At 39.6% G+C, this 24,443-nt stretch overlaps 1 protein-coding gene across 1 annotated transcript in view; it reads right to left on the minus strand.

Moving 5' to 3' along the window:
* MYO3A (myosin IIIA) overlaps nucleotides 1-24,443 on the minus strand; it is a 154,572-nt gene that overhangs the window by 88,921 nt on the left and 41,208 nt on the right. The window contains exons 6-8 of the mRNA XM_040248540.1: nucleotides 23,487-23,632; nucleotides 20,316-20,381; nucleotides 16,726-16,881 (exon numbers count right to left, since the gene is read on the minus strand). Coding sequence (XP_040104474.1) covers nucleotides 16,726-16,881; nucleotides 20,316-20,381; nucleotides 23,487-23,632 — 368 coding nt within the window. The remainder of the gene's footprint in view (nucleotides 1-16,725; nucleotides 16,882-20,315; nucleotides 20,382-23,486; nucleotides 23,633-24,443) is intronic.

Here is a 24,443-nt window from a genome sequence, read left to right on the forward strand (position 1 = left end):
CAAAATAAGCCATACTGCACACTTTCAAAAGTAAAATGCATATATATAGAAGATTGAGTTCAGGTACGAGGAAATCTATTTTCAAAGTGAAACATTTCAGCAATTCTGATAACGGCATAAAGATCTGGATTTGACATGAGGTCTGGAGACTGGAAGAAACACAAGCTGGAATCAAGATTGCTGGGAGAAATCTCAAGAACCTCAGATATGCAGATGACACCACCCTTATGGCAGAAAGTGAAGACAAACTAAAAAGCCTCTTGATGAAAGTGAAAGTGGTGAGTGAAAAAGTTGGCTTAAAGCTCAACATTCAGAAAACTAAGATCATGGCATCTGGTCCCATCACTTCATGGGAAATAGATGGGGAAACAGTGGAAACAGTGGCTGACTTTATTTTGCAGGGCTCTAAAATCACTGCAGATGGTGATTGCAGCCATGAAATTAAAAGACGCTTACTCCTTGGAAGGAAAGTTATGACCAACCTAGATAGCATATTCAAAAGCAGAGACGTTACTTTGTCAACTAAGATCCGTCTAGTCAAGGCTATGGTTTTTCCTGTGGTCATGTATGGATGTGAGAGTTGGACTGTGAAGAAGGCAGAGCACTGAAGAATTGATGCTTTTGAACTGTGGTGTTGGAGAAGACTCTTGAGAGTCCCTTGGACTGCAAGGAGATCCAACCAATCCATTCTGAAGGAGATCAACCCTGGGATTTCTTTGGAAGGAATGATGCTAAAGCTGAAGCTCCAGTACTTTGGCCACCTCATGTGAAGAGTTGACTCATTGGAAAAGACTCTGATGCTGGGAGGGATTGGGGGCAGGAGGAGAAGGGGACGACAGAGGATGAGATGGCTGGATGGCATCACTGACTCGATGGACATGAGTCTGAGTGAACTCCAGGAGTTGGTGATGGACAGGGAGGCCTGGCATGTTGTGATTCATGGGGTCGCAAAGAGTCGGACACGACTGAGAGACTGAACTGAACTGAACTGAACTGGAGACATTGCTGAGGTAAACACATGGGTCTCTTTTAATTTTTCTAGACATGAAAGCATCATTCACTTATTTAGAGTGGAACTATATTTTCAGTATTTTTGGACAGATTGTTAAGCATTTGAATTTGCTTAACAGTAAAAGGGGAAGGAATATGTAGATTACGAAGGATAGTAAGAACCATACCATTTCTTCACCAACTATAATGGTTTCTCAGAGAATTAGAGCTTCCCTCATAGTTCAGTTGGTAAAGAATCTGCCTGCAATGCAGGGACCTGGGTTCAATTCCTGAGTCAGGAAGATCCCCTGGAGAAGGAAATGGCAACCCACTCCAGTATTCTTGCCTGGAGAATCCCATGGACAGAGGAGCCTAGCAAGCTACAGCCCACAGGGTTGCAAGAGTCAGATAGGACTTAGCAACTAAACCACCACCACCACCAGAGAATTAAGCCATTATTGATAATGGTCCTCCCTCTATCTATGGCCTGATGTCCATTCTATGCACTAGATTCCATCTCCTCTCACTCACTCAACGTCATCACTGTCAATGGGTCCTCTTTTACTCTTCTTCTTGTTGTTGTTTAGCCACTATATCATATCCAACTCTTTCATGATCCCATGGACTGTAGCCTGCCAGGCTCCTCTGTCCACAGAATTTTCCAGGCAAGAATATTGGAGTGGGTTGCCATTTCCTTCTCCAGGGGAATCCTCTGTAGTATAACTTAAAAATTCCTTAGTATGGGATTCATGGACCTTCAGAGGCTTGTTGCAACCTTTCCAGCACTCTTCATGACTATATACAATATTCCCTAAGATGCCCCATATTTTCAACATCCTGTTCTTTGTTCATTTTGTTTCCTCTGCCTGGAATGAATTTCCTTCCATGTCTGGCAAAATTCTATTTATCATGCAAAGTCAGGCTCAAATATCACCCTTGCTGTGAAGCTGTTGTAGGATTTTCCAGTGAAAATGCCTCACTGAGAAGAATTAGGTACATTCCCCTTCTTGCCAGACTGGGAGAGACTTGTGGGCAGAAACCAAGTATTGCATCAAGAATATGAAAGTGTAAACATACATTTGGTGGCTTGAGTTGCAATGTTGAGCCCCATCGAACCGGCGGGTGTGCAAATAATAGTATCACTTAGTGAGCAGTCCTGCATCCTTCCCTGTCGATTCACATCCCAATTCTGAGGAGTCGCTGAACAGCAAAGTCAGCTTAGGCACCACCTTTCTCACCTCTTGCCCCAAAGCACACGGTATCCACAGAATTTGACATGGTGATTCAGTTTTAATGGAAGCTTTTACCTGAGAGTGGGGAGGCTGGCAGGCTGATATCTGGTGGGGAAAGAGGAAAAGGCATGCCTGAGACCTGGACTCGGGGATAGGCTCTGCAGCTGAAACAGAGGGAGCCAGTGGTCCAGGGTGAGGCAGGACTCCAGGCGCCACGGGAAGCCAATGGAATATTTTAATCAAAGGGCAGAGTATGGAAACAATAGGGTGGAGCAGCATGTTTTCGTAAAGTAAAAAAAATCATTTAACTAGACTTCAGAAATAAACATTATCACTAGGTTAAAAAAAAGCTAAGAAGAGTTGAAATTCTAGTAGTGAATGTAATGTAAAGTCATCTATTCTAAGAACTTATTATATGATAAATGTGGCATTTCAAATTAGTAGAGAAAGAAAAAAATTCAAGAAATTATGCTGGAACAGCTGGTTAAAATTTTTGGAATCGTGTATTTACTTTAAGCAAAAATTAATTCCAGATGGATTTAAACTTACAGATTTAAAATGTCATCATAAAAGTTCCAGGAAAAGATGTAAAAGAACAGTTGTGTAATAATGCAGTAAGAATGGAATTTTTAAGTATGAAAAGACAAAAAAAAAAGAAAATTAAAAATGGAAGAGATTTGAGAAGATAATTTTAATGAGTATAATAAAACCTTAAAATTTTAAAAATTGGGGAAAAGATTTGCAATATGTAGAATGGACAAAGAATTAATAAATCTAATATATCAAGAACTCTTAAAACCCAAAGAACAAACACTGAATATGAGATACCATGAGATATTAGAAGAGTGATCTTGTACTGAACAGACACATTTTAGGCTTATTTACTTTAATTTGGGAAGATAAATTTATCATTATCATCACTTTCTAAAAAGATATTATCACCAAAAAATGTTGGAAGCTAATAACCTTACCTAGTCCAGTAATATTAAAATAACTGAATAAGGGACCTCCCAGGTGGCCCAGTGGTTACGACTTCACCTTTCAATGCAGGGGCTATGAGTTTGATCCCTGGTTAGGGAAGTAAGGGACATCCCAGGTGGCTCAGTGAAAAAGCCATGCAACGCAGGAGACACGGCTTTGATTCCTGGGTCAAGAAGAGCCCCTGGAGGAGGACATAGCAACCCACTCCAGTATTCTTGCCTGATGAATCCCATGGACAGAGGAGCCTGGCGGGCTACAGTCCATAGGGTCACAAACAGTTTGACACAACTAAAGTGACTGAGCATGCACACCTGGGAAGCTAAGATCCCACACGCCTTGTGGCCAAAACACCAAAACATAAAACGGAAGCAATACTGTAACAAATTCAATAAAGACTTTTAAGAAATGGTCCACAACAGAAAATGTTTTTAAATTTTAAAAACAAAAATAGCTGAATCACATAATCTTTGATGCCTTCCAGGCCTGGAGTTCTCTGTCGAATGAAGTTGGTGAATCGACAGGCATACTATGGAGCATATGGCTGACTGCTTCATTCTGAAGAGAAAATACAAAGCCATTTTCATGACTTTGAAAATCTAGGGTTTTGCCATTTGTAAAGACTTCACTGGGGGAGCTGAAAGACGGCTTGGCCCTATTCTAGAGCATACCTCCTTTATTTATATTTTTTCCAGTTGACGGGTAGAGGAGCCAAGGTACATGAGGCACGACCAACCAGGTAGCAATAATGGCCAGAAAGCCAGGGAGGAACAGAGCCTGACTGATAAACTGTTAACACTGAACTGAATTCTGAGGTGGTTATATAATCAAAAGGTATTTGTGAAGTTATATAAATCCTTTCCTTTGTTTACATCTTAGTATTAATGATACCAATGTTACAGTTAAAAGGCTGGGCTCTAGAATCTGAATGCTCAGATCAAATAACAAAAGAATGTGAGGATAAACAAAATGGATTATGTCTTATGAAACTTTCATTTAGAATGGGCATATGGAAATGCTTTATATATAATTGCTATTATTATTCCAACTGTGGTCCTACCACTTATTGGCCATGTGGCACTGGGCAAGGAACTTACTCTGCTCTTTCAGAAATAAAATGGAAATAATAATGACTTATTTCATATAGACATTAAAAGATTAAATGATAGAATACATGTAAAGTGATTCATACAGTGCCTGCTTTGGTTAATAAATTTTAATTATTTTACTTTTCCATTTGTGATCATAGTCTGAGCCCTCACTGTCTTTATGTTTAACATTATTTTTCTTTTATTTTATATTTAATATTTACTTCTAAGCTATATTGAATTATAACTTTTAATTTGTTATATTTAATTTCTATTTCTACTTGTTTTGTATTTTGTTGTCTTCACTCTTTTTGTCCCAGAGGTGACCCTCTACCCTTTCCAAACATGAACGGTAAAAACACAATACTAAAATCAGCATGAACTGAGTAGAGAGTGAGAAAATGTGGCCCCAGGCCTTGCTGATGGAGGATTCAGGAACATCATTGCTTCTGAAGGACTCTATCGCATTAACAATTAAATCCTACATCTACCCTGATGGTAGTATCTCACAGGAATTATGCATTATATCAGCAAACAACTCTTCCTTCATTTCTCTCCCTGGGTCACTGCAGTGCTCAGACTATAACAGTAACAGGTGCTGGAGGAAGGTGGTGGAAAGGCACACCTCAGTGTCTGCAAACCCCAGCATACTCCACCCACCACCACCTCCAACCCCATCTCCCACTGCTTGGAGGTTTGGCACTGCTCTCGCTGAGGGCAGCTTAACTACAGAAGCCTCCTGGCCACTGGGACTGCCTATTTATATTTCTCCCATGTCTGTACATCTGCACCACCAGTGAACGCTGGACCCAGCCATCACTGTGGACTGCTCCAGAAAGCACAGTCAGCACTGCTGTCAGTCACTTGGTTGGGTCTTAAACATAATAGAAACAATGGGGCCAAAAAAACGGCAGTTTACAGCTGTGACAACGAAGTAGCACAAGTGAAGGACTCACACTTATACTCTCTCAAGTGGCAGGATTAGTTGAATCAACAATATTATCTTAATATTTTAAAAGTTACACAATGGACCACATCATAGGGTGTAAAACTGAGAAAAGACACTAAATTATATTCAGTCCAGTTCTCTTTCACTTTTTAAGTATTTCTTTAAAAATTGTTTTACTATTCTTATTTTTATTTTATCTTTGTTTTTTGGCCATACCTTACTGCATGTGGGATCCTAGCTCCCCGACCAGGGATCAAACTCGCACCCCCTGTGTGGGAAGCACCTAGTTTTAACCACTGGGCCACCTAGGAAATCCCCCCTTTAATTTTAAGAATTGTGGAAAGGGAGGTCAGCAAGGGATCAGTATGAGATCTCCATGCCTGCTCTGATTTGTCAGACTTTCCCCCACCCCAAACACACATACATAAACACAAAATATGGAGCCTGTACACTTCAACATCTACCACTGCATTCATTCGACAAAATATTTAAACTTCTGGAGCATCTATTATGTTTCAGGCACTGTTCAGAGCTGGGATAAAGCTATGAAGACAGACAAAAGTCTGTACTCATATAGAACACACATTCTAAACACCTAAAATAGTAGCTGGAACATAGCAAGCACTCAATATATGTGCAGGATGAATAAATGAATGATAATTATTTGCCAAAGGAAACAGTCTAATCTTCATCACCCTATCTTTCAAGATACTTCTACACTTTTTACATTTTCCTTTTGCCTTCATTTTATAGAATTAATTTGCATTCTTGTTACTTTATTAAAGATTTAATTTCTGTAAGACTTGGAGAAGGCAAAGTCAGCATCCTTCCAATAAGATTTTTGTCCTCTTGTGAAAAGAGCATTCTTCCAATAAGATTTTTGTCTTCTTGTGAAAAGTACAGCTTGTTAACCAGATTATATTTCTCATTTACTCTGTATGACTGGGGAGACATAGCTTCAAACTACAAATATTTCCTTTCTATGTTGTCAAAAGGTCAGAAATACCCTCAGGGGTGGTTAGTATAGCTTCACTTGTATTTCAGTTCTACACACTGAAAAAAAGAAACAACTCTTGCTGCTGCATGTTAAATTTTTATCCTTACTATTCAGTTGTCCTATTGTAATGCCACAGCTTTATTTGCTTTTACTTTGGTTAAATATTCTCTTGTAAATATCAAGCTCTATCTTCTAAGGTGATTCAGGAGCCACTGGGATGGTACAGAAATCCTCTGTTAAACAGAAATCTAATCAATGCTTTTGTTTTAAAGTCCTTGGATATCTTTAAACTCCACTAACAAAGTCACAACTGGTAACACCCATGGGCATACAGGCTCTCACCAGTGTGCCCTGGAAGACTAGTTTTTATCAATCTTCAGTTTGACCCTTTTGGCCAATTGTGCAGTTTTGAAATGATGCTGAGAAAGAAGTACACCCCAGCTGGACAAGCCAGAAGAGCAGATCAGCTTTGCCGATGACTGGAGTGACAGATGTCATCAGTACCCGGCTCCAAGACACTTTCGATGGCCCTGTCCATTCACACAGCCCTTCCTCTTTGTACATAATTATCTAGAGGCTGAAGAAAAATGTTCTCACTGAGAAATCATGTCTGTTTCTGCTGTGAATATGACTCTTCTGCCATTATTTTAGAGTGACCTGGTTTTAGGTGTTGACATCAAACTGACATCTGTGTTTGCCAAGTATGCTTGGTGATTCCCCCATCTGCCAAGAGTTCCTGACAGCTTTCTTCTTCTCACGCTTAGCTTACAGACAATCAAGAGCAGAGATGGTTTCTGTAAGTAGGATCTTGTTGTAAACATGGGGTAGCACAATTGCTTCAATGTGTAGAGTTAAGTAGCTGTATGACAAACATTAGTACAGCAAAGTGATCTGGTTCCAACAAACACAGGGACTTCCCTGGTGGTCTAGAGGCTAAGACTCCATGCCCCCAATGCAGGAGACCTGGGTTCAATCCCTTGTTGGGTAACTAGGTTCTACATGCTGCAACCAAGAGTTTAAGTGCAGCAACTAAGACCTGGAACAGCCTTAAATAAATAAATAAATAAACAAATAAATATTAATAAATAAATACTTGAAAAAAACAAGAACAAAACACAGCTGACGAGTTATGTTTAAGTCTGACTTTCCAAGGAATGGTAACATGAAGGGTCAGGGAGAGTGTACGATTATCTTTATCACATTCATTTTTACAAGTATATAAAATATTCTTAGCTTTAAAAAAAAAACTGAAATATACCAAAAAAAGTATTAAAAAAAAAATCACCTGTAACTGTATCCCCAAGAGATAACCACTGGTGACATTTTGATATCACCTTTCATTCTTTTTCACACACTGATAATTCTTAAACAACTTGACAGGATCTCACCTTGGTGTCCTCTTACCCTCACGGCCTGCTCTCTGGTGCCAAGGACGCATGTCCCTGCTCTGGGCAAAGGCCAGCTGTTTCGCTGGTACATCTGCTTGCTCCAGGATCACTGCTGTGACACTCTCGTCTCTTCAGTGGCATCAACCTCTCCCTCTATCAGTGTACAAAATGCTCTAGTGTCTCTCAACTTTAAAAAAAAAAAACACCTCTCCTTTGACCCTCAGTGCCTTCTAGCTACTGCCCTGTCTCTCCCCTTTTATAGCTGAGCTTCTTAAAGAGTAGTTCATATTCAGTGTCTCTCCCTCACCTCATTCCTCTCCTTAACAAGAATTCTCTTCACTGGGGCTGTCCTCCACCCCACTCTGCTGAGAGGATCTGGTTGAGGTCACTGAAGAACTTGTGTGTCCAAACTCATTATTACTCCAGTTTTTAAAAATTTCAGCACTCTTTGGCAGAACTGTTCCCTCCTTGAAACACTGGGTTTATGTGGTTCTCAACCAACAATGTTCCCCTGTTCTTCCTCCCTAAAGGGCCACAATCCTTCAATTACCTTTCCTGGCTCCTCTATCTCTGCTGAATTCCTAAATCCTCACATTCAGTGACCTCATTTGTGTCACACCACTAAATACCTTTATAAGGAAATGACAATGACTATCTCCAACATGGGCTTCTCCCCTAAAGCCCAGACTCCTATATCCACTCCCTACTGGATAACTGTACTTTCATGTTTAATTGGCATATCAAATTTAACTTGTCCCAAAAAGAAATGATAACCACCCTCTACAGGATTTTACTAAATACAGGAGAGCTGCATTTTCATCCATGGACAGGGAACAACACCCACATTTTAGGCTGGGCTGTCCAGGTAATGTATTTCAATTTTATATATTTGTATTTTATAAGTATATATAAAATATTTACTTATATAGTTAATAGACACATACTGTTTTTGAGGGGATCTTATAGGACAATCAAATCTATAGAAGAAACAACCATGAAGTCATAGTATTCTATTGCCATTTCTATTCCCAAGACTGGAATCGCCATAGTTAGCTATTTATCGTCCTTCCTTTCCTTCTTTTTGACAAAACACTGGGGATTGTGATGTCAGATCTTTCACTTAAAAAAAAAAAAAAAAACCCAGCTGTATTTATATAAATGTATAAAAATCTAACTTCAAAGTGAATCATAATCTTCCAAAACTAAAAATTCTGTTAAATACAGCACTTTTTTTTTTTTTTTTTTGGCAGAGATTACAAAACTAAACAGGGAAGCAAACAAGATTAGGACAGCTGAGCAGCCAGAGATAAAGCTTTACGTGCCTGGCAGGAAGGGATGAGAGGCATGTCATTCTGAATTCTATTTAAAGGCTGAAATCTTCTGCTCTAAACCTTAACTACTATCTTTTTAAAAAAATATTCCTCTCCTCTTTCCCAGCAAAAAGATGGTTAACAGATTTCACTACTTTAAAGTACAAATTTTCCAGGGAGTTACTCTCAATATACTTATTACTAAGGCCTCTAATAGGAGAGAAAAAATATATTTGCAGTGCAGTGCAAGTGGCTCAGTCGTGTCCGACTCTTTGTGAACCCATGGACTATACAGTCCATGGAATTCTCCAGGCCAGAATACTGGAGTGGGTAGCCTTTCCCTTCTCCAGGGGATCTTCCCAACTCCGGGATCGAGCCCAGGTCTCCCACATTACAGGTGGATTCTTTACCAGCTGAGCCACAAGGGCAGCTATATATATTTAGAGGACTACAAATGTGAAGCACTCGGGGAAGATGGTTGCCTGCCCTCCACTCAATTCTTTCACTTCTCTTTCCTGCAAAAACATTAGGAGTGTCTATATTCAGTGTCCTGGCTCCTATGAGGCACTGCAGAATTCAATAGGAAATAATCCCATGCAAATGTGTCTTTTCTTTATAGCAATAATCCCCACAATGGATGCAGTCAAATCCTAGGCTATTGCTAATTTGAAAGAAAAGACACAGGGAGGCAATACTGCAGTATTTCTTGCAACCTTCGTAAGTAGGTCAAGCCTCTTGATAATCCCTTAGGGTTGTTTTTTTTTTTTTTTCCCTCTCTATATAAAATTTTTTTAAAAGACTAATGCCTTTAAGGGAAAGGCCAAAAGATACACATTCAGAATTTTCCGGGAAATTTTGTTCTTTTTAAAAATTTGTTATATTTTGCTCTAATTAAGTGCATACATTTGTTGTATTCATAGCATTTTTATGTCATGAAATTAAATATGATCACTTTCAGGAGCCTCTTTAGATAAAGTAATTATAAAACTATAGGAAAAAATATTTTAAGAACAAGTAAGGATTTGAGTCAAATTAAAACAGCTAAAAATGGGTAATGCCATAATTAAAATAATTAATGATTTCTAGAACATCAGGGGAAACACGAATATTACAGGAATTTGGGAATCTGATATAAGCTTTCAGAATTTGTAAAGTGGCCCTAACATCTAATAAAATTTAGGTTTCCCTCTAATGAACCAGCATATTGCAATACTAAATGCTAGTGTAAAACAATCTTTCATTGAATGATGTTAGAAAGATTAAGAAAATGACCAATAAATCTGCCTACATGAACTTCAGAGAAACATCACAGGTTTCCATCCTCATACAGATTTGCTGAAAGCATTTTTATGTGAAAGTCCTCAGGAGGACAACATTTTTCAAACTAAATTAGGACCAAAATAATAAACAATGAGCCAGGGTCAGCTTTTTACTCTATCCAATTCTTTATTTGTGCTGACGTTACATATACATAGCTAGCATGACAGATGGGACTCTATTTTGTGTTGTAAAACAAGTGTATTCAGAATCTTCTCAGGCTCCTCATCCACAATCTGCATGGTGCAACTCCGGGGGGCACCATTCATGGCATGTCTCTGTGCTTGGGCATGAGAGCATTCAGGTGAAATATGCAATGAACAGTGTCTCCTGGAGCGGCACAGTGTGGGCTGTCCCACACCATTTATGGGTAGAGCTCAGTCATGTCCAACTCTTTGCAACCCCATGGGCTACAGCCTGCCAGGCTCCTCTGTCCATGAAATTCTCCAAGCAAGAATACTGGAGTGGGTAGCTATTCCCTTCTCCAGGGGATCTTCCTGACCCAGGGATCAAACTCAGGTCTCCTGTACTGCAGGCATATTCTTTATCATCTGAGCCACCAGAGAAGCTCTTACAGGTACAGCAAAGTGTCATAATGAAAGTGAAAGTGAAAAAGTGTGAAAAAGGGTCATAATACTAGTGATCAAACTTTTCTTGCTCTCTGACTGCACATGCTAGTGTAGGACTCTTGTGGCCTTAGAGAGTCCCCATAAGTATGTCTCAAAATTGCTCACAGACAAGTTGGCTTCGCCAGACACACCTGTGCCTCAGCTCTTGCTCACCTGGGTGCCGACAGTTGATACTCTACTAGTCACTTTGATAACCCCTGCTGGTCCCTCAGCACATCAAGTCCTTTCTAGCCAGGCTAGGCATTGCTCAGTGCTTTCAGCAAGGCTAGGCTCAAAAATATCATAGGACTACTTCTTCTATCTTTTATTATATTAACCAAGGAAGTCACAGAAAATGCCAGCTTCAAGGGTAAACAACACAGAATCCAACTCTTAATGCAAGAATTGTCCAAAAACTTGTGACCGTATCTAATCCATCATACCCCATCCTACTTTACTAAGAAGAGACAGTTAGTTCAAGGTAAGATCATAGAGCAATCAACCTCTTTCCTTGCATGCTCAGTCACTCAGTCATGTCTGACTCTTTGTCACCCTATGGACTGGAGCCCACCAGGCTCTTCTATCCACAGGATTTTCCCAGCAAGAGTACTGGAGTAGGTTGCCATTTCCTCCTCCAGGGGATCTTCCTGACAGGAATCAAAACCACATTTCCTGCACCTCCTGCACTGCAGATGGATTTTTTACCACCAAGCCACCAGGGAAGCTCATTCCCTTCCCTTAAGACTTGCTAAATAACGAAAAGAATGGAAAGTAGAGAGAAGTCTCCTTTATGAGAAACAGAAATGGTCACAGTCCCAAACCACAGTCTATAAAGCACAACTACCAAATCCTGTGAACTCTGTGTTGAAATGAGAGAAGCTGAGAATCAACATGTAATTCTTTAGCACTCAACCAATATCTATAGAGACTTTTTTTTTAAAAAAAAAAGCACACATCCTGATAGGTCTACCTAATGAGCCTTGCTTGGAGCTATCAGTTCCCAGAGCATGGCTGGGCCATGCCGGAAATGTGAAAGTCTTAAGAAGACCAGATCAACATGCCAAAGAGCAAGAGGGTGAGGAGCTGCAGAAGACCAGGGAACAGTGATCACATATTTGTCCAATAGAGGGGTGGCCAGTGGCCAGGGGGAGGCAAGACAAAGGGAAAAGAGGCAGTTGCTACATGATGATATAAAAAGATGGTCATGATGGGTTTGTGTCGCGGGCCATAGAGAATACAACGGTGCTACTTGGGCTCGTTCCAACTAATGGTCCTGTACTCTGACCTCTTCAAGGTTCAGAATTGAGGGGAGATGTGTCAAGAGAGAGAAAATACGGATGTGGTGAGAGGATGTTCAAGAGAAACAACCTAATTCAAACTAAAGACTTGCCAACTCACACGTCTGTCATGCCCCCTTGTTTTTCTGGCTAGAACACAGCTGTTCCCAGTCCCACTTGAGAAGAGATTCATCACCACATATTTGTAATTTTTTTAAAAAAGGAGGAAGAGTGATAAGCAAAAGACAGAAGAAGAGTATATGCCATATGAAAGAATCGTAGGAAAAATTCAGACAAGAAGTTCTCCATCCCTCATAGACATTTCTTAGATGATGCCTCATTAAAAGAGAAAAATCTTTAAGAGGGGGCACAAAACTTTAATGAAGAGATAGGTAGGCAAAAGAAAAACTGAATCAGCTTGATTCAGAAAAGAAATGGAGGAAAATCAGGAAAGAAAAGCAACAAAATGCAGAATATACATGACTGAGGTCACAGATGTGATAAGCATATGATCTGAGCACACAAAACATGAGAAGAGAACAAAGACCCAATTGGCTCTCATGAGCCAGAGGTGCGGGCTCCCACACACGACAGGGTATAGGCAAAATTGATATGGAAATACTGACAAGAAGAAACAGCTGGGCAAAATTATGAAAATGTTATGGGCCCTCTGCAGAAGCAGCCAATCAGGAGCAAAGGGAGGAATGTCATTGCCTTGGTTCTTTCAACAGCAATACACACTGCTAAGAGATAGTGGAACAATATATGTAATACTTCCAGGAAAAGAAACACTAATCTATTTTACCTAGCTAAACTAGGCTTCAAGTTCAAGAGGCAAGAAGCTAGGGTTTGAGGCTTTCTGAAAATTACCATGAGATGATGCAATTTATCTACCTAAGAGAATAATGAAAGAAATCAGGAAAGATCACTTTAGTCATTTAGTTGTGCCCAACTCTTTGTGATGTCATGGACTGAAGCACACCAGGCTTCCCTGTCCATCACCAACTCCCAGAGCTTGCTCAAACTCATGTCCATCGAGTCGGTGATGCCATCCAACCATCTCATCTTCTGTCCTCCCCTTCTCCCCTCTGCCTTCAATCTTTCCCAGCATCAAGGTCTTTTCCAATGAATCACTTCTTTGCATCAGGTGGCCAAAATATTGGAGCTTCAGCTTCAGCATCAGTCCTTCCAATGAATATTCAGGACTGATTTCCTGAATTTAGGGAAATTCAGGATTGACTGGTGGATCTCCTTGCAGTCCAAGGGACTCTCATGAGTCTTCTCCAACACCACAATTCAAAAGCATCAATTCTTCAGCACTGAGCTTTCTTTACGGTCCAACTCTCACATCCATACATGACTACTGGAAAAACCATAGCCTTGACTAGATGGAACTTTGTCAGCAAAGTAATGTCCCTGCTTTTAAACATTTTGTCTAGGTTTGTCATAGCTTTTCTTCCAAGGAGCAAGCATCTTTTAATTTTATGGCAGCAGTCACCATCTGCAGTGATTTTGGAGCCCAAGAAAATAAAGTCTGGCACTGTTTCCATTGTCTCCCCATCTATTTGCCATGAAGTGATGGGACTGGATGCCATGATCTTAGTTTTTTGAATGTTGAGTTGTAAAATAAAAAAGCTCCTGAGCAACTACCTATTCCTGTTTATTTGAATTTATTTATTACTCCTTAGGAACAAAAATGCTCATAATGGTCTTCCAGGGAGTGCTGATTCAATCATCTATTCCTTATAAAGTTCCTGGAGACCATGTTTAAAAGCTATTCAGCCCTTATTTGGGGGCTTTTCCAGAAGGGGAAGTGGTGAAGAAAGGCATATAAAGATATCTCAGGTGGGGAAGGAGAAGTGATCATTTCTTTTCTAAATTTCCTGGTCCTAGGGAGCTTACAACATTCCCAGGGTTTCATCAGTCTCTTTCCAGGTTATTGATCTTGGATGGACACTGCCATCAGCTCATGCCTTGATGAGACCTTTTCTCCTAGATCTTCCAAGGAAAATTTGTTCAACCCCTTATTTTGGCCAAAATGAGATTTGAATTTTTCAAAATCAAATATACTTAGAGGCATGCACATGCATGCATGCGCACTCTCACACACACACCAATTAAAACATCCCACAAAAATATAGAAATAAGTGTATATGTCAATAGGCTCTTCATTTCAAAATATCCAACAATAGCCACTAAATGCTTTGATAATTAAACATAATAAGACCAATTCCCCACTTTTGGAAAAATAACAATAGTTTAAAGTTAGGAAGAAACATGGAGGAAAAGCAAAAGGTATTCAAGATTACTGCCCCAATCTGTCTTGGTGTATCTATAGTTTACCTTTTGGAACCAACGGCAGGAGGGTGCCCAGCAGGACACATGGGCCTCGGGATCCGCCCTATCGGGGCTGTCAGGGACCCAGGTCAAACCGCTCACTCAACCTGACTTTCAGTGCCTCTGCGTGTCTCTCCAATAATTTTCCTCCTTACAATTCTGATTAAATGTATTTCTCCTTGCTTTCATGATTTTGATCAAGCTGGTCCTCAGAGCAATAATGTTCATCTAGCGGTAACTCTATTTTCCCAGGATTAAGTCTGGCTTCTCTCTTGGGTGTGGATTAAAGACTGCTTCCTGGATAAGCCCTGGTGTCACTGCCAGTGGAGGTACTGCTGGCTTCTTTCAAACTCTCACAGGACAGTATTTTTATTCCTTTTAGGGATTGAAGCTTCCCACTCTATATAATGGTTATGTACATGCTGTTTTTAAGTTTAAAAGGAAGACCCTTTTCAGTATCCTATTTTGGTCAAAACAAGAGGCAAAGGAATTATCTGTGTGGAATCCAGGAGAGAAGGTCTCATCAAGGCACGAGCTGGTGGCAGAGTCTGACCAGGACAGAGAGTAAAGAGCACGGAGTCCACAGCTGCGTCAGCTGTCAGAGCTGTACGGAGCACCTCGTCCAGACTGAGCTGGCCTCAGTCAGTATGGAGACAACACAAGTGCTATCTCAGTTCATCATTCCTATGGTGGCAAGGACTGCATCACAACTGATAAGGGGTTGAGTGGGGCTGTAAGAAACTTAGCCTTCTTACGGTAAGTAGGAGAGAAAAATACGTCAAGATAACCCTGAGATTTCTGGTGGTTATGGGGTGAGTGGTGGTGCCACTATAAATAAAGGGAACAAAGAACTAATTTGGGGTGGGACAGCACAGGCTCCATGTTGGACTGGCTGAGTTTGAAGCAAGTTTCTTTGAAATACACATGTGGAGACGGAATGAAAAGGAGTTATTATGAGAGCAGTCAGGATAGCATTTTAGAAGTCCTGTGTTTTAAGGGTGAGTAATTCTCACCATGACATTGGCAGAGACTGTAGAGGAAAATTATCTTGCCCAGAAAATAGAAAGTAAAATTGGGCGACTTATTGTATTGCAGTGAAAGAACCCTGTTATTATTTCCTATTGATTTTTCTGCTTCCTTCTTTTCTTTTTTCTTGGTAAAATCAAAATCCCATTCTAGTGAATGTACATTACATAAAGTCCCACACTTAGATAAATAATTGACAGCTTGAACCAGGCACTTGTAGCACTAAAACTTTGGACAATTTTTTAAATTCATCTTTCATTTGTTAATCCTTTGAAATGTGTCTCAAATTTGCCTTATACTGTGGTTTAAAAATCACATAAGTTGGACAAGTGGGATGATTAGAGCAGTTTGGGATTGACATGTACACATCCCTATATTTAAAATAGATAACAAGAATCTGAACTCTCCAATATTGTGTAATAACCTGAATGGGAAAAGAACTTGAAAAAGAACAGATACATGTATATGTATAACTGAATCACCTTCCTGTATACTTGAACCTAAAACATCATTGTTAATCAACTACACTCCAATATAAAATTTAAAAACTTTTAATTTGTGGTAGAAGGATATTTAAAGATATGAATATTTTTTCTCTAGTCAGTGAAAGAAGGTAAGCTCCAGGACATATATATTTCAATTTTGTTTTTAAATGTATTTCCAATAATAAGATACTAGAAGGTATAGATTTAAATTTTATAATTGATTTTATGTTGTATACTTCTATGTATCTTCTAAACTCCCTAAAATAAACATATATACTATCTATAAGCAGTAAAAATAGTCGATATTATGAAAATTGTACATAATAGATCATTAAAAATGATTTTTGAATACAATTCAACCAGGAAAATGATACCAAAAATAATAGTGTCAAAAAATATTTCAAGTGTTATGTTCATTTTTAAATCTCAAATCTAAGGTATCTTACTTCACAGAAGAGGAGAAAAACACAAGAAAATATAAGCCAATACTAATCACCTATTGAAGTTTATATTCTTTGTTATGAAGAAGTTGTTTAAAAAATGCTGCCAGTAATATTACCAATATCAGGATGCAACTCAACTTGAGACATTCACTCTTCATGCAAATTCCACCTTATCTCCAAACCACAACCAGGGAACTGAAATAATTAAACCAGGAAGTTCTTTCCTCTCCTTAACAACCATTGCATTATAAAGCTGTCAGACTCTTTAGATGATCTTTGGACTTTTGATTATTTGATTACCTGGCCTTTTCTGTGCCTCCCGTGCACTGATAAATGCCAATGAATTCTGTGAGTTGCTTTTGTAACATCGCATCTTTGCCTTCAACTTGAGTAATGAATGTATGCTGTAAAAGATCTGACACTGTTGGACGCTTTTCATAATCCTTAGTCAAACACCTGCACTGGCAGAAAGGAACATGCAATTATTAGATAAGTTAGAGTTTTCAATTTATTATTCACAGTCCTAAAAACTACTCTAACACAAAGGAATGATGTTCTTCATTGATTCTCAGCCCAAGAAACATATCTCAAAAAAATGTTAAAACTGAAATCTGAGGAATTAATGTCTGTGAAAGTGCACACATCTGTGGGAGATTATGCTGTCGTGAAACCAACTTTCAACTAAATTCTACTTTCTTTGCCTCCTAGCAAGCATTACTGCAGAGTGCTAATTGAACTCCATCTCCACTGCCAAGTCTCTTTTAGCGAAAGATAAACAACAGTGAAGTCATTACAGTTTTAATGCTTATCTAAAATTACAACAAACTTTTCAGTCTCCCTTCACTAACGCTTTTAAAGGGTTTTCAATTGATCTGTTTCTTTCTACGTGGTAAAACTACTAACCCATGTGTAAGGGCTTATGCACTGCTGCTGCTGCTGAGTCGCTTCAGTCGTGTCCGACTCTGTGCGACCCCAGAGGTGGCAGCCCACCAGGCCCCGCCGTCCCTGGGATTCTCCAGGCAAGAACACTGGAGTGGGTTGCCATTTCCGTCTCCAAGGCATGAAAGTGAAAAGTGAAAGTGAAGTTGCTCAGTCGTGTCCGACTCTTCGCAACCCCATGGACTGCAGCCCACCAGGCTCCTCCGTCCATGGAATTTTCCAGGCAAGAGTACTTGAGTGGGTTTGCCATTGCCTTCTCCGGCTTATGCACTGAGGATGTTTAAATCCCATGTCAGTGGATGGGTTTTGAGGTCCTACAGTACACGTATTAATGTGTATCACACCTCTTGATAGGATCAACCAGGTGAGAGCACCTGAAACAGCATCACAGGAGGAACCCTGGAACAAACATCGGATGTTTAATCAGCTGCCTTCAGATATTGGAAAGAGGAGTTAGACTAGTTTTCAGGGCAAGGAAACAAAAAACCTAGGATCGATGGGTAGAATTAAAAGAGAAATAGATTTCTGGTCCATATAAGGGCGAACTTTTTGACAGAAGATGGAATGGGCAGCATGGGGAAGTAAGATTATTATTATCAGGGGATTACTGGTTGGCTTCTCAGTGCACCATGTTCAAGAAGAATGCGTGCTCTGCATACTCTTTCAGTCCTGAGATTTTGAGGATCTACGGTTATGAGGAAACTGGTCAGGGTCGGGCTGTCATTTGAGGATAGAAAAAAACAAAAAGGAACCCAAGCCTGACCTGAGCCATGCCACTTCTTATCTGTATCGTTAATCCTTCTGGTATGAGAATTTGGCGATTTATTCTGCTGGAATTAACTAAACAGATACTGGCTTCTAAGATGGTGCTAGCGGTTAAGAACCCACCTGCTAATACAGGAGATGCCTGAGACAAGGGATCCCTGGGTCAGGAAGATCCCCTGGAGGAGGGCATGGCAACCCACTCCAGTATTCTTGCCTGGAGAATCCCCACAGACAGAGAAGCCTAGTGGGCTACAGCCCACAGGGTTGCAAACAGTCAGACATTAGCAACTTAGCTTACAAACACAAAGAGATACTACCCAGGGATGCTAAAAGATGCTAAAGAATAAGGATGACAACCTCTTAAAATAAGATGTGCTTTTAGTTTTCATTTAGTTTAGCACAATGTGTCAATTTCTGCCACCTGCAACACTTGTATCTACGTACTGAGATTAGTCACATTGGATATTATTTTATTCACATAAAACCTTAAAAGTTAAACTGCTGTGTGCCAGCCACTGAACTTAGAATGAAAAGTAAGGCATATTTGGTGCCCTGGAGTTGTTTACTGTCTATTTAGGGAGCAAGATCTCTAAACAGGGAGTGAAATAAAAGAAGAAATGGTATTAGAGGAAGAGGAACCAAGGACAGGAAGAGCTTCCTGGGCAGAGACCTAACTACCTGAAGGAAACGAGGAAATGCTTCTCAGAGGTGAAATTGTGTGGAATATGTCAAAGTCATCGAGCTGCATTAATGGATCCGCATGGAAGGATCTGCCCACGTGAGTCATGACTACAAGTCGTGGGGAACACTTCAAAGTTACCAACGATTCTCCTATGAGGTCTATGGAATTCGGCTGCAGTTCATTAAATATTATGCAGTGTGTAGTACATACGTAGCAATGATTAGTTAAGTGAAAACTAAAAGAAAAAAACATTGCCAATATTTCTTGTGTTTGCATAAGCCTTAAATCAGCCTCTTACCTTTATAGAAACAAGCAGATATTCTTGGTATGAAAACCAGCAATTTCAATATAGACAAAGATGATTAGTCCCTCTACTTTTTTACCCTTTTTACATTTCCTGAGTGAAGTTTGACACATTCACGCTTAATGACCCCTTCTCTCCCATTTAAAACCTTCAGTCATTCTTTCCCTTATTTTTTCAAGGTGAAGTCATGAGAAAGACCATGAAAAAAGTTTCGTGGACAGATTTAGAAATAGCTGATGCATAGCTCTGCTTGGTTGTCTGGAGGCACTGCATTTATAATAGATATCTGTCAAATTAAAAGCGAATTTCAAATATCTAAGATTTTATCTGTATGATTATCTGACTTATCAAGTGCAATGAAAATTCCCTGGCTGTGATGAGAATTAGTGATGCAGACAACTGAAGGGCTAAATATCTGACTGACTACATGATTGGTAATAAGGTGGGAGATGCTAAGGGCAAGACTGCAAAAGGCAAGTGGACAGAAGAAACCATTCAAGGGTGATGCAACGTCTGCAGAAGCATAGTCAATAGAATGAATGTGACCCTGAGATCATTATCAAAACAATAATAAGTTCACTGAATATTCAGAAGACACTACAAATGCTTGTTTTGACGAAGATCATGGGAACCTCTAGGGTTATTTAATAGATAAAGAGGAGAGTCAGAAGCTTGGAGGAATGATTATAAAAGGCCCATCTCAAAGTCATATAGCAGGATGGAATTTCTTTGACTTCTCTAAAAGACTCTAAGGACTCTCCTGGTGGTCCAATGGTTAAAACTTTGTCTTCAAATGCAGGGGCTGTGGGTTCAATTCCTGGTCGAGAAGCTAAGAACCCCACATGCTTCCTGGCCAAAAAAACCCCAAAACACAGAACAGAAGCAATATTGTAATAAGTTCAACAAGGACATTACAAATGTGTGCCTGCTAAATCACTTCAGTCGTGTCTGACTCTTTGCGACCCTATGCACTGTAGCTTGCTAGGTTTCTCTGTCCATGGGATTTCCAGGCAAGAATACTGGAGTGGGTTGCCATACCCTCCTCCAGGGAATCTTTTTGACTCTGGAATCAAACCTGGGTCTCTTAAGTCTCCTGCATTGGCAGGTGGGTTCTTTACTACTAGTGCCACCTGGGATGGCCCACATCAAAATTAAAAAAAAAAAAACATAATAAAAAGAAAAGATTCTATTGTTACTCACTTGCTGATGAAGTCATTGAATTCTGCTGACCATATCTCAGGTTGCCTCAGTTTTGGGGGTGGATTCCTAGAAAAATAAGATACAAGGTTGGATAGAACACATTGGCCAGGCAGGGACAAAATTAACAGGCAGGACTGGACAGACTAACGAATCACTGCATTCAAATCCTGCCAGGTATAATCAAGTATTACCATCGTTTTCCAATTCAAAGACAGATAATTAGTTATTAATCATTCTTTATATGGAATGACAGGTCCCTTGCTTCTCTGAAAGCACATAATACACCCATTTTTTTCCTAGCTGATCTTTCTTTTTTTCTTTGAAAGAAACTTCTTGCTTTGAACTGAGAGCCCTAGAGGAAAACATAAATACTTAGCTGATTAGAAACAGTGGCTCCTGGGGAAAAGATTTTTTACTTTGAGTCCTACAAAAATCTCTAATGGATATTCAGGAGACACAAAGGTGACCCGAAAGGAGGATTAGTCAGAATATGCAAAAACCTTAGCAGAGAGGCCTTTATAGAAGAGTGCCTTTATGACTTGCTCTGTTGTTACTTGGGTAGATGGCCAGAAACAAGATTACGAACGTAAGGAACTGGAAAATATGACTGGCAATAAAGCTCTGAATGCCACTGCAAGATTCTGTTATTAATTCCTTTCATTTTAAGCTGAACAAATCGTTTCTTTTTTGTGATGTTCATGAACACAAAGGAACATCATCTGCAAATGAGGCTGATCTCTAACTGTAATCAAGCAACACTGATCAACCACGATAACCATGATAGTTGAATGTCCTGAAGTACCACTTTATGTTAATTCCAACAGCTCTTTGTTTTCATTAGTGGAATGGAAATACTTTGTCTTCAGCTCTGCATTACTCCTTAAATAGCTTAAAATGAAATTAATGTACAGTCTGTACAGGCTCATTAAAGAAAAGTGCAGCTACTCATCCACTAGGTCACACTGAAAGCTCATTTTACAATCCTTAGGACTATTTGAAGATTGCTGGTTTGCACATTAAAAGAAGTAATTCTTTTCTCCAACAATTTTGCTTGGCTTCTTGTTCTCCTGAAAAATTCTCTTTTAAGAGATTTACTGGTTTGCTTCGAGTAGAGCAAGATTTTGATGATTTTAGAACATTCAGAACCAGGTAATTTACAGATCCCCCTTTTTTCCTAATTATTTCTTCAGTCAGCATTCTTAGAACTCTATTTTAAAGATATACTGGCAGTACAAGGAATAAGAAACAACTGAGGGGGAACAGTTTCCAGAGGTCCCTTGCTCACAGGTACCATATAGCATCCCTCTTCCATATGGCATCACCATTAACAGTAAAAACCCTAGGCTAACCATGTTCATTTAAACCATAATTTAAATAGCTCAGGAAAAACAGCGCTTCATCTCACATACAGAATGACAGCAGGAATTAGGATATGCAGATTCTGTTGGTTTTCCTCCAGTTTAATGACATGCCTTAGACCTGATACAGAGCAGGTTTTCTGCTCTTTTTCTGTAATCTCATTTCCCCACTTACTGTGTGTGCTAAGTCACTTCAGTCATGTCTGACTCTGTGCGACCCTATGGACTGTAGCCCACCAGGCTCCTCTGTCTATGGGATTCTCCAGGCAAGAATACTGGAGTGGGTTGCCATGCCCTCCTCCAGAGACCTTCTGACTCAGATATTGAACCTGCATCTCTTACATCTCCTGCATTGGTAGGCAGGTTCTTTACTATTAGTGCTACCTGGGAAGTCCCACTTATTAATAAGCAATATATTTTACAAACAGTAAGACCTGAGAGATACATTGAAATTGTTATGGAAAGGATGATATATATTTAAGGTATTATAACTCAGTAAATACAGGCAGGACAGAAAATTACAAGGTAAAGTTAAAAACAAATTTGAATGCTTTATACTAATTTAATTCCATGCCAAATATTCCAAATAGATCTATTTGGAAATGAATAGGTCATATGGGCATTATTTCTTTCAGACTGGAACCACCCCCAACCAGGGCTTTTACATATGATTCAATGTTCTACAGGCATTAGGATCCCACAATTTATTTAATGGAGAGTGTGGGAACAAATTTTAGCATACCTCATCTCTCCACCCTGGACCCATGTTCCCATAGGCCCTCTCTGTGCATTTCATTAAAATTAAGATAGCAGGCAAAATCCATAAGAAAGTCTTTAGGATTTTTCTGGTCATACAGTGGATAAGAATCCACCTGCCAATGCAAGGGACATGAGTGTCATCCCTGATCCAGGAAGATTCCACATGCTGCAGAGCAACTAATGCATGCACCCCAACTACTGAGTCCTCAAGCTGCAAGTACTGAAAACCACGTGCCCGTGAGTCCATGTTCCTCAATAAGAGAAGCCACCACAGTGAGAAACCTGAGCATCACAACTAGAGACTAGCCCCTGTTTTCTGCAATTAGAGAAAGTCCATGCACAGCAATGAAGATCCAATGCAACCAAAAATAAATAATAAATAACATTTGGAAAAGATAGTCTTTAAAAGACAATACATGTATAATAAAAATAGGCAGTCTTTTCATGCCAGTTTTCTGAAATATCTAGGAACTAACCAAAACATTTACAGTGTTTAATTAGTGATAAGCAAGAGGGAAAAATCTGACAACACACATAAAAGGGGAGGTGTCTACGCAGGAAAGTGCCTTCCTGGCTCCAAAGTGATTATTTTTCTAAGCTTAATGTTATATATTAACATATTCAAAACACTAACATATTTAAAATCATTATCATTTTATCAAAAATTCTACCTCTAACTTTCTTAATACTATCATTTTAAAGCTCTAAACAAAGGGAAGTCTTAGCAAGTAATAAAAAACTATTAGATTGATAAGAGTGGAACAGAGCACATTACTGTTACACGGACTGCAGACCAGGGAGCCTCACTGACAAATCTGGGAGTGAATCAAGAGTGACAGGAAGTACTGTTTTCCAAGCTTAAAAAAAATAAAATAAAATAAAACTATGATACAAAAAGAGTGTCTTGAAAGAAGCAGAATGATATTCCAGCCCACTCTGCTCCCAACCTGTAGAAATATATCTGGATATTTCCATGAAGAGCTTGACAAGGATTCGGTGACTGGAGGAAGAGAGAAAATTGGCAGGTACTAGACCCACGTGAGAGCCCTCTGACCTGGGTATTTTGAAGAGTGCTCTCATGGGATGCAGGTCAGCTAGTGGAGGGTCTCCATCCCCCAGCTCAATGGCCGTGATCCCCAGGGACCACGTGTCACATCTGGCATCGTAAGTTGTATCCAGTTGCTGTTCACACGCAATCACCTAGCAGAAAATGAAAGAAAAAGGAAGCTTACAACTTCAATAAGCACACAGGAAAATGCTTAGAATGATGTGTAAGTGTTCAAACTGATAAGCTTTGAGAGCTCCCAGCCAAGGCAGTAACATGGGGAAGTAAAACCTCAAATAATAATTAGTCGGGGCAGTTTTATTCTAAGAATGTAGAATATCTTAGCAGGATTGAAAACAATAAGGGAAGAAGTCTATTAAAAAAAAAGTATTTTTGAAAATGCAAAACAGAGAGGGGAATGAAAAACTGTACCTAATGGGAAGGGATGGGATCAAACATACAGCTTAAACTTGTGCAATGATAGTCATCTGATAAACATTTGATTAGTAAATGGAGTCATTCATCTTGGCAAAGATAAAGAACACATCTTTAACAAAAATTGAAGGATACAAAGAAAAATAAGCTTGCAGGAAGCCTACGTATATGGCCTCCATCTTTTTTGACAACTTGAAAGCAGAAATGGGACAAGTGTGGAAAATAAAAAAAGGCTTATGCCATCAACAAGAGAAAAATAACTGGATAAAAATAAACATTAATAAGATGTTATCAGTTATCTGGGAGCACACCAGATAGTAAATCCTGTTGTTGTTTAGTCGCTCAGTGTGTCTGACTCTTTGTGACCCCATGGACTACAGCACACCAGGGTTCCTGTCCTTATACTATCTCCCGGACTCATGTCCATTGAGTTGGTGGTGCTGTCTAACCATCTCATCCTCTGTCTCTCCCTTCTCTTCCTGCCTTCAATCTCTCCCAGCATTCTTTTCCAATGAGGTGGCTCTTCACAAC

This window comes from Oryx dammah, unplaced genomic scaffold (genome assembly GCF_014754425.2).
Source record: "Oryx dammah isolate SB20612 unplaced genomic scaffold, SCBI_Odam_1.1 HiC_scaffold_10, whole genome shotgun sequence".
Lineage (NCBI taxonomy): Eukaryota > Metazoa > Chordata > Mammalia > Artiodactyla > Bovidae > Oryx > Oryx dammah.